Consider the following 10,739-nt stretch of genomic DNA (forward strand, 5'->3'; position numbering starts at 1 on the left):
CAGGGAGGAACCTACAAGGGCCGAGCTGCTCCCCAGCCCTGCTCCCCAGCCCTGCACCCAGCCTTGCTCCCCAGCCTTGTTCCCCAGCCCTGCTCCCCTGCTCTGGGCCCCCGCCCTGCGCCCAACCCTGCTCCCCAGCCCTGCTCCCCAGCTCTGCACTCAGCCTTGCTCCCCAGCCCTGCACTCCAGCGCTGCTCCCCGGCCCTGCTCCCCTGCTCTGCACTCAGCCTTGTTCCCCAGGCCTGCACCCCAGCACTGCTCCCCAGCCCTTCTCCCCAGCTCTGCACTCAGCCTTGCTCCCCAGCCCTGCACCCCAGCGCTGCTCCCCAGCCCTGCTCCCCAGCTCTGCACTCAGCCTTGCGCCCCAGCCCTGCACCCCAGCGCTGCTCCCCAGCCCTGCTCCCCTGCTCTGTGCCCCAGCCTTGCTCCCCAGCTCTGCGCCCCAGCCCTGCTCCCCTGCTCTGCGACCCAGCCCTGCTCCCCTGCTCTGCGCCCCAGCCCTGCTCCCCAGCTCTGCACCCCAGCGCACCACTGAAATGCCACAGGGAGACCGTCTGCAGGGAGGAAAGTCTGTATCTACACAGGTGGGGGCAGCGCAGACCCCAGAAACCATGGGAGCTGGCTGCAGAGTTTGACTGACCTCGGGAAGGGCGTCTTGGTCCCACCCAGCCAAGCACAGTGAGGCACCATCGTGTGCATTGTTTGTGGCCCTCAACGGTGCCCCTGGAAATGAGAGGCAGGTCTGAAAAAATCGCCCCTCTTTGATGGGGAAGCAGAGGCTCCAGGGAGGTGGTCTCAGCAGGTCCCCGGGTTCCCAGCCTGGAGAACTCAGAACTTGGGGAGCTGCTGCAAGACAGAAGCTGCAAGGCTGACCCCAGGGACAGGCTGGGCAGGTAGATCTGGGGCTTTAGGGTGCTTGAGGAGAAACCGAGGCAGGAGCTAATGGGGGTGGGTAGAGAGGAGGAGTGTGCAGGGGGCAAGCTGCCCCACCCCTGACTCACCTCACAAGCCTCCACTCCCTGGGACCCGTGGGGAAGAGGGAGCTGGAGGGACCCCCAGTTGTCTGACTAAACTTTGTGGCCTTGGGCCAGTCCCCCTCCTTTTTTTCTAAAAAATGGCACCTGAGCTAACATCTGCTGCCAATCTTTTTTTTTTTAATTCTTTTCCCCAAAGCCCCCCAGTACATAGCTGTATATTCTAGTTGTGAGTGCCTCTGGTTATGGCATGTGGGATGCTGCCCCAGCATGGCCTGATGAGCGGTGCCATGTCCGCGCCCAGGATCCAAACCAGTGAAACCCTGGGCCGCTGAGGTGGACGCAGGCGAACTTAACCGCTCGGGCACGGGGCCGGCCCCTCCCTTCCCATTTTGAAGCCTCATTCTGCTCCTCTGAGCAATGGGCCTAATGATAATTGTCCTTAAATCCCAGAGTTGCTGTGCAGATGTGAAGCCCCTCCCCAGCTCTCTGCGCACAGTAGGTGGTCGGGACATGCCAGCTTTCCTGTAGCACAGTGTAAACCAGGGGCAGCCCCAGCCTCCAGGGGTGGATGGGTATCCCAACTTGGATGGTAAGATGCCCCATGCCCTGGCACACCACCCACCACTGCCTGACAGAGGAAGTCACTCCAGACCCGGGATGTGGGACAGGATGGCAGACCCCTCCCCAAGTCGCCCCCTGCAGCCTGCATTCTGTCCTGGGGCTTGGGTGTCCAAGGGGCTAAGGGCAGTCTGCCTCCAGGAACAACCACCCAGCAGCACCCCAGACCTGGCTGAGAAGCTATTTCTGGAAGCCCAGCTGCCCTGGGGAACAGGCGGGGGCCGCCTCTCTGCAGCCTGGCCTCCATCGTGGAGACAGCAGGCTGGGGGGCAGGAGAAGGCAGCTGACCCCCGTCTGCCTTTCCTGGGGCCCTCAAGTTCCATCTGTGTGTAAGCACCCCCCTCATTGCTGAACTCCAGACGCCCTAAGCCCCACTCCTAGGTCCAGCACACCCCTGGGGAGGTGGGGCTAGTCCTGAGCACTGAGGGCCCAGCAGGGAAGAAGGCCCCCTCCCCAGCCCACCCTGGACCTCCAGGCCCCTTCTCGCTCTGCTGCTGACTGACCAGCCATGTGACCCTGGGCCAAGGTCCGTGCCGGGCCAGGTGGTGGAGGGCTGGGCCTGTGGGGAGTACTGCGCCCCTCGGCACCTCGGTTTCCTCACCCGGGGAGCACAGGTGAGCCTTCCCGTCTCTGAGCGCTCTGGAGGCCTGGACGAGCCGCGGTGTGGCACTGGACAGAGCACTGACCCCCAGACAGTGAGGGAAGCACTCAGCCCAGCCCAGCGCTCGTCCAATCAGGGCCTCTTACAGCTGGACGGCAGGGCAGGGCTGGGAAGGACTGACCCGGCCGAGGACACCCAATGTGCGTCCACACTGGTCTGCCAAGGGAAGAGGGCCGAGCTGAGGGGCCGGGGGCCAGAGCCAGGCCCTTTATTTCCAGAGCCCAGGGCACACACACAGGTGAGCCTCTTCCCCAGACTCTGGTCCCAGCTTCAGCTCACCCCAGGCACAGATCTCCCCATTCTCTTTACCTGGATAAAGCTTCCTGGAATTCCTCACCTGGGACACACCCACTCTCCCTTCAAGGCCCCCTTCAGACCTCACCTCCTCTAGGAAGTTCTCCCTTGGCACCCCTGCCTGTCCCTTTATGCCCCCGACTCCAGTGTTCTTCTGAAAGCATCAGTGCCTCAAGTCGCCCCCAGACGCGTTCACACTCCCTGGGGCCCATGCAGGAGCCTTTCAGAAATTACACAAGTAGAAGATGCCCGTTCAAGAAAATCAGCAAAATACAGACATGAGAAAAACTCACCAAATTCATGCCCCCGAAACTGCTGGCATCTGGGGGGTCTCCCTCCACCTTTCTGCCAGTGTCAGGTGGGTGTCCTGTCTTGATGCAACTCCATGGTAGGCGGGAGCTACGCACCTCAGAGCCATCTCCTAGCCCCAATTTCAGACCTCTTCCAGGCCCCCTCGACCCCCCAACCAGGGCAGGGCCAGGCCTGAGTCCTCCCCCAGCCCAGGGGTGTCGGGGGTAGACCACCCCAGGGAGGGGAAGCCCCCGCAGTGGGGAGGGAGGCAAGAGCAAGAGCCGCGTCTCTGTACTTGGGCTTTGGCTGGTTGTGGGGGTTGCAGGCAGCTAAGGCCAAGGGGGCTAGGGAGTGGAGGGGTGGAAGTTTCCTCCCGGCCTCGCGGTGGGGCCGCGCCCCGCCCCCCAAACGCCCCCCGCTGAGCCCCCACTGAGTGTCCCGCGCAGCCGGCGGTTCCCACACTCGGCGCTCGCGCCTGCGCGGGACAAAGGTGCGCGTGCCTCGCGGCCGCCTCAGAACCTCACACTTTGTCCGCGATCCCGGGCCGCCCGCCATCTGCGGCGCAGCCCGGCCCATCGATGCGCCCGCTCCCGGTGCCGGGGGTTCGAACCCCCCTCCAAGGTGCCCGGTCCTCCCAGGGTGCCCGTCTCCGCGGCACGCTCCGCTCACAGGAGGGGCGGCCTCGCCCGGCTCTGCGCCCCTCCCCGCGCACCATCCCGCCTCCCTCCGAGGCTAGGGAAGGAGAAAAGGCCGGCTCCGCAGGTTCGAATCCCAGCTCCGACCAGCGGTCCCCGGGCCTCAGCAACCTCTCCGTGCCTGTTGGCTCTGCTGGGGGAGGAGGGGCTACAAATAGCGGCTAGTTCCCGCCTCTGCCGTCCAGTCTACACTGGTAAATACACTAAAGCCCTCAGCCCTGCCTAGTCTGCAGTAAACGCTCAGAAATGTTGACTCAGCATCGTGTCAGCTGTCCCAGAGCACAGCGACCTCGGGCAAGTCGTTTAAGCTCTGGGTCCTCATCTGTAAAGCAGGGACAGGGACGCTCCCCTCGCGGGGCTGTTCTGAGATGTCAGAGTGCTCCTTCCCTGCCTGGTGCTTAGGAGATGCTCAAAAACTGGGGACTCTTACCCCCACCCAGCTCCTGCCTGGATCCTCAAGGAGAGGCCTCTGCCCCCTCCTAACCCCCAGGCAGACTCAACAGCCACTAGAAGCCCACTCCCCTCCAGGCAGCCAGACCACCCCTCGGTGCACCCGGGTCCTGGTGAGCTGGGAGTGGATTCCCTGAGCGGCACCAAGCCGACTTGTTCCTTCACTCCCAGGAAAACAGCTGGGGGCGCCTCCTTGCGGCCCTGGGTCTCTCTCAGAGGCCATGGCAGGTGCACCAGCTGGTGATGGAAGGATGGCCTGGAGTTCTGTCGAGAGCAATAGGAGCGGACACAGGGCCGTGTTTGGATGTGCAGATTGAGTGCCATTGCACAGAACAACTCCACGGGGCACCAGGCTTTGGCTGTGCCATGCTCAGCCTGGGGCCGATGTGGTGGCCCTGGACGTGGGGGAGGCACTGTGGGTTGTTCCTGTCCCTCCTTTCCCAGAAGGCCAGCCTCGCTCCTGACCCTCCCCAGCCTGCCTGCTCCTCACACCCCATGCTGGAAACCCTTTTGGGACTAGGAACACCTGGAAGAGGGGCAGCCTGGCGCTTCATGGCACCCTGTGAACAGCACAATCCTGCTCCAGGGAATCTCATCCCAGGGGGCAGAGGCAGGATGGGCATGGCAGTGTTCCCTCCAGATCAGTCCTGCCTGCAGGGTGCTGGGAGGTCCCAGGGCCAATAGCGGTTAGAAGCTGCGGCCGCCTGGGGTGGGGGTGGGGGTGGGGCAGGAGGGCGTCTGTGGCTCTTCTCCAAGAACTCCTCCTTCTTTCTTAATTGTGGTCAAACACACACAACCTGAAATTTACCATCCTAACCATTTTTAAGTGCACAGCTCAGTGGCATTAAGCACATTCACATTGTTGTGGAAACTTCACCACCATCCATTGCCGTACGTCTTTTCATCTTCCCAAACTAAAACTCTGTCCTCATCCAACACCCCCCTCCCCCAGCCCCAGCACCCACCATTCCACTTTCTGTCTGTATGGATTTGACCCCTCCAGGGGCCTCGTACGAGTGGAATCACACAGCATTTGTCTTTTTGGGACTGGCCTATTTCACTCAGCATCATGTTCTCAAGGTCCATCGATGTTGTAGCAGGTGTCAGAATTTCCTTCCTTTTTAAGGGTAAAAATATTCCGTTGTCTGGAGGGACCACGTTGTGCTTATCCTCTATCTGATGATGGACACTTGGGTTGCTTCCACCTTTCGGCTCTTGTGGACAATGCTGCTGTGAACATGCGTGTGCAAGTGTCCCTTCGAGAGCCTGCTTCCTGGTATGTACCCAGAAGTGGGACTGCTGGGCCACGCGGTAGTTCTGTTTTTCATTTTTGAGGAACCTTCACAGTCTTCCACGGCAGCCGCGCCATTTGCATTCCCAACAGGAAGCCCTCCTTTGGCAGCAGGAGCAAAGGTCCCCCGCCCCCTATGGCACCCCCTGCTCTGCAGTCAGCCTGGGAGGAGGTGGCGTGGGGAGTGTGGGTTATTCAGAATGGGTCACGGTCCTCAATTCCTGAATTCTAGCACAATCATGCCCAACTAGTGAGTTTTGCCTGGAGCTCGCCACGTCCACAGCAAGGCACCTCGCCTCAATGGCTGTTTCCAGGGGGATCTCTCCAATTCCAGACACCCCACCCCACCCCAACTAGCCGCCCCTCAGGCTGACTGAGCTCTCCATGGTGGGGGGCCCCCGACAAACTCTCCCTCCTCTTCAAAGGGCCCAGCTGCTGGGGGCAGCCAAGGTGGAGGATCACACCCTGCCACATTCCAGGCCTTCAGCCCTCCCCTCCCCTCCTCCCCCACAGCCCCCTCCCCCAGGCCGGGAGGGCCGCTCACCTCGGATGGTGTGAGCCAGGAGCCCAGCGACTTTCCCACACTTTGGCCCCATTCACAGTGTTAAACGGCCCACAAAGGCCAGGCGTGTGCCTCCGAGGCCGCCCGAGCTGCCATCTGGCCCGCACTCGGGGAGGGAGCGAGCCTTTCATCCGGCCGGCTGGGATTCAGCACCATTCATTTCATATTTCCCACAACGGAACACTGGATCAAAGCTGCTCGGGGCCAGGGTGGGGGGAGGGAAGGGGCAGCCCCCACAGCCCACCGGCCACCCTCCCCTCCTCAGGCAGGCCACCCTGGCCCACTGCGGGTGGGCAGGCAGTTGGGGTGGGGTGGGGCTGAACCTCGTCTCCCGGCACGTGTCTCATTTGGGCCAAGAGCTGGCTTGGGGGAGGGGACTGGGGCAGGACACAAGCCCCAGCCAACTGCCCCCACAAAGCTTGGGGGCGGGGGGGACCAGGCCTGGGCACTGCCCTCACTTTTGGGCAAAACTCTGAGGCCCCCATTGCCAGCTGCCAGGTGGTCAGGGTGCGAGTGGGCTGGAGCCTGTTTCCCGACGGTGGAGGCTGTGGCCAGGGCCAGGGTGGGCCTGGCACTTGTCCCTTGTCCCTGCATTCTCTCAGCCCTTGGCTAAGCACCTCCTCAGTGCTGGAACCCAGGCTGGCAGGTTCCGGGCTATGGGGACACAGAGAACTAGGTCATCCCGCCCTCCCCACCCAGCCCACCTCCCAGGAGCCCATTAGCCGGCAAGGGACACACAAAAATGTGCCGGCAATCCAGCACAAGCACTACTTAGGCTGGAAAAATGCTCCACCGAGCATCACTGGGTCCCACTTGCAGCCTGTGGGACCTGCCAGCCCACGTCGACAGCACCAGCCACTGTCAGTGCCCAGCTGTGGAGCAGAGAGGCAGGCCCTGGCCTCTGGGTGCCCATCTCCAGCTTGCCCAGGTGCCCTCTGCCGTTTTGCATCAAACAAGGGCCACATGTCTGTGGTAGAGTCCCACCTGCTCAGAGAGGAGCCACAGCTCACAGTGAGGCTTCCCCAGCCCTCAATGCCACCTGCCTCCCACAGCCAGCCTGGGCTCTGTGTCCCCTTCAGGAGAGGTGGAGGGGGGGTAGTGGCAAGAGGAGCAGGCACCAGAGGGTAAATACCAGCTGCCTTCCCTCCCCCTCGAAAGTCACCTGAAGTTCCACCTGGGAGCCCCCCAGCCTAACCACCCCAATGGGTGACCAGCTGGTCAGTGGGGCCCTCCTGTGCTGGCTCCAAGGCAAGCCTGCTGTAGCTGTCCTGACACCGTCCTGCCTGCTCCCTGGATGGGCCCCTTGCGGGGTAACCAAAGGCTCCTTGTGCTGGGGACTTCTGGAGCAGGTCTAGCTGTGCCAAGACCGGGGGGGGGGGGGGGGGGGGGCCAGCAATTCCCAGCCACACTCGGACGGGCTGCTGTCCAGCAACTGTGCCGCTGGATTTAACCTCTGGCTGAAGTGCCCTGATGCCAGCTGCTGGCTCCCTAGGCGGAGGCCCCGCCTTCTCCTTGGACCTGGCTGGGTCCTGCCCTGCCCCTAGGAGGCAGCCCCTGCCCCACCCCCTCCCTCAGGCTCTGCAGGACAACTGCATTCCTGGCTGCAGATAATGAGAGGGAGGCGACAGTCTGAGCGGAGGGGGCTCCCAGCAGGCCTTCCACTAAGGGCCCAGTGTGAGGCTGGCCACCCCAAAGCAGCCGCTGGCCCTCAGCTGGGCTGGCCAGGTACCAGTGGGGCCCCAGGGGCCAGTGTGAGCTGGCACAGCATTTCTGAGGGCTCCAGGCCTGCCCTGCTCTGAGCCTCATGTCTGCCACCTGGCACCCTTCCTCCCGACCTCAGCAAAATGCCCAAAGAAAGCAAACCCTACAAGCGTCCACCAGGCTGTGCAGAGGGCGGCATGCGGCCATGGCTCCCACATACACACACTGTCACACATAAGCAGTGACCACACTCTCGCATCAGGCATGCCTGGAGCCACGTGCCCTCCCGTGTTCTGTGGAGGCCATGGCTGGACTCTTAGCCAGATGGGATGGGGTGGGTTGGGGTGGGGCCCTGAAGGGCACCTGCTAGTTCAGAGCACCCCAGATGTTACTGCCTGGTAAGATGCTCCCCAGAGGATGGGGTGCAGTGGCTCCTGGGGGTACCGCCTAGGTGCCAGGCTCCATGCTGGGCATTTCATGTACCCTGGATCCCTGAAGCTACCAAGGCCTGGCCAGGGTGGCATGGCAGCCCATTTTCTAGCTCCGGAGAAGTCATGTCTCCCAGGTGACAGCCTGGGGACTTGCCACATAGGCCAGTAGGTCTGATCCTAAGAGCGTGGGCCCCTCTTCCATCTTCCACCTGTGCACAGGGAGATGGAGGCTCCTGTTCAGAAGTGTGGCCTCCTCTGTTCCTGTCCTGGAGGGCAGCAGGTCCCTGTCAGGAAGCTATCCAACCCGCTGGAAGCCACCGCCCTGGTTCATCCTAAAGCCGTTCTCTTATCTGCGCTTGTGGCCTCGCCAGCCAGCAGCAGGGAGTCGCTGGGGAGGAGGGGGGAGAGGGGAGAGACGGGGAGGGGAGGGGCGCCGCTCCTTCCTGCCCCCCCTGGTCCCCGCGGCCTGGGAAAAGGCAGCATATTGAGGCGCGGGGCTCCCAGCATCAGCCCCCGGGATGCTAATGAGGGCGAGCGCGTTCCCACAGCCCGGACATTGTGCCGCGCGGCCCACCTGCTCCTCGGGGAGCACCCATTGTGCCCGCGCCAATTCACAGGCAATTTAGCGTGCGCTAATGGGCCGGCGCCTTTGTGCGGCCCGCGCGCCATTGGCCGCCGAGTGTGGGAACGGCCGCGGCGCCCGGGCCCCAGGCGCCAGCCCGCCGCCCGCGCCTATATAGGGGCCGGGGTCCGCCGGTCGGGACGCGCCTGGCCCGCCCGCCCGTCCCTCCCTCCCTCCCTCCCTTGTCGCCGACTCGCCTCTCTCCGCGCCAGGCATGGCCCCCAGCACCGTGGCCGTGGAGCTGCTCAGCCCCAAAGAGAAAAACCGAGTAAGTTCGCAGCCCGCCCGCCCAGCGCGCGGCCCCCGCGGCCCCTGCGCCCTCCCGGCCCTCCTGACGCCCCTCCTCCCGCAGCTGCGGAAGCCGGTGGTGGAGAAGATGCGCCGCGACCGCATCAACAGCAGCATCGAGCAGCTGAAGCTGCTGCTGGAGCAGGAGTTTGCGCGGCACCAGCCCAACTCCAAGCTGGAGAAGGCCGACATCCTGGAGATGGCCGTCAGCTACCTGAAGCACAGCAAAGGTGAGCCCTGGCCCCGGCCCGGCCCCCGCCCCCGCCCCCGCCCCCGCTCACCGCTCACCGCCGCCCCGTCTCCCCGCAGCCTTCGCCGCCGCCGCCGGCCCCAAGAGCCTGCACCAGGACTACAGCGAGGGCTACTCGTGGTGCCTGCAGGAGGCCGTGCAGTTCCTCACGCTGCACGCGGCCAGCGACACGCAGATGAAGCTGCTCTACCACTTCCAGCGACCCCCGGCCGCGCCCGCCCCGCCCGCCAAGGAGCCCAAGGCGCCGGGCGCCGCGCCCGCGCCCGCGCTCACCCCGGCCAAGCCCGCCGCCGCCGCGCGCCAGCCGGCCTGCGGCCTCTGGCGGCCCTGGTGACCCGGCAGGACCTGCAGGTGGCGCCCCGACGGCCAGAGAGCCAGCCCGTTCCTCTGGCGCGTGGGCGAGAGCCTTCCCATCCGTCTGTCCCGCCCGGGGCTTGGGCGGCCCCTTCTTCGGAAGGCCACTCTCCGGGCTGGCTGGCCAGCAGGAGAGTCATTCTCAGAGAATGTGCGCACAGAGTCCTTGTCATTTAGGACAATTGGGGGCCATGTCTTGCCAAGTGTCTGACCCCATGGGGTCGTTCTGTGTTTGCATTTCAGCAAGTGGCTTCTGGGAAGCCCCCGCCGCTGGTCTGGGGTTCTATGATATTCGTAGACGCGGGGGCTCGCGCCCTAGCGTGTAGACGACGTTCGGGGCCTGTTGCTGCGGGGCCAGGGGCCTGGCGGGCGGGCGTGCCGTGGGCACATTTGCCTTTTGTGAAGGCGGAACTCAAGGTGTATCCTCATAGGAAAGAGTGTCAGCCTGCAGGCGCAGAGGACCACACAGCCTGGCCGCAAAGCCCCTGCGTGTGACTGGCTGTTGGGATGGGGCTCACCATGGGCTGTCTGGGGAGGGGGATGTCCATGCAGTCCTCAAAGGATTCCTCTGTGTGGGCGGGTGCACGTGGGCTTGACTTTGTACTCAGGATTTGAACTTGGTCACCTGGGAGCCTATGGGACTGCTCTGCAGACTTCTAATAAAATCTGATTATTCAGCCCTCCGTGGTTGGTCTTTCGTGCCTCACACGTGTCTTTTGCAGCCACCAAGGCAGCATGTCTGCAGGAGTGAAGGGGAGTGGGCACTATCATGGGACACAAACGCGGGTGGAAGGTGTCCAGGCCAGGGACCCTCCGGACACAGGAAGAAGGGCAGGGTCCTGGCAGAGGAGAGGCAGGGAGGCAGTGGGGAGGCAGCCAGAAGGAGAGTGGGCCTTGCAGAAGGTGTCAGCCCCTGTGGCAGCAGGAAGGGATATGGTAGGAAAGCTGAGTTTCCGCCCCAGGCCTCTCACTGGCTCCCTGCAGGTGGGGGTGGGGGCAAAGTGGTGGCTCCAGGATCTTCCAGCTCCGTCCAGCCCACAGGGACACAAAGGCCACATCCTGCGGTGGGGCTCTTGATACAGTAAAAGGGGTTCAGCTGGGCCAAACACACAGAAGATGTTTGCCCCCACTCGGGTCCTCCCCAAACGGCTGGCAGCCCCTGTCCCTGGACAAGCTCCCCGGGCACCTGCTTGGCTAGCCCACAGGTGGCTGCCTGGCCCTCCCTGCAGGCTGCCCACGCTCCGGGGCCGAAAC

The 10,739-nt window shown here is 63.7% G+C and overlaps 1 protein-coding gene across 1 annotated transcript; it reads left to right on the forward strand.

Annotated features, from left to right (window-relative positions):
* The first annotated feature begins 8,807 nt into the window (after window positions 1-8,807).
* HES5 (hes family bHLH transcription factor 5) lies at window positions 8,808-9,465 on the forward strand. The gene is made up of 3 exons (XM_046660533.1): window positions 8,808-8,861; window positions 8,946-9,111; window positions 9,191-9,465. The coding sequence occupies exons 1-3, from the start codon at window positions 8,808-8,810 to the stop codon at window positions 9,463-9,465; spliced, it is 495 nt and encodes a 164-aa protein (XP_046516489.1).
* The last annotated feature ends 1,274 nt before the right edge of the window (window positions 9,466-10,739 follow it).

Source organism: Equus quagga, chromosome 5, assembly GCF_021613505.1.
Source record: "Equus quagga isolate Etosha38 chromosome 5, UCLA_HA_Equagga_1.0, whole genome shotgun sequence".
Classification (NCBI taxonomy): domain Eukaryota; kingdom Metazoa; phylum Chordata; class Mammalia; order Perissodactyla; family Equidae; genus Equus; species Equus quagga.

Excerpts from the sequence above, each read along its gene's own strand:
- HES5 (XM_046660533.1), top strand. The coding sequence starts at position 8,808 with ATGGCCCCCAGCACCGTGGCCGTGGAGCTGCTCAGCCCCAAAGAGAAA. Across the intron at positions 8,862-8,945 it reads GCCCCAAAGAGAAAAACCGA|CTGCGGAAGCCGGTGGTGGA; the intron begins GTAAGTTCGCAG and ends CTCCTCCCGCAG. Across the intron at positions 9,112-9,190 it reads CTACCTGAAGCACAGCAAAG|CCTTCGCCGCCGCCGCCGGC; the intron begins GTGAGCCCTGGC and ends GTCTCCCCGCAG.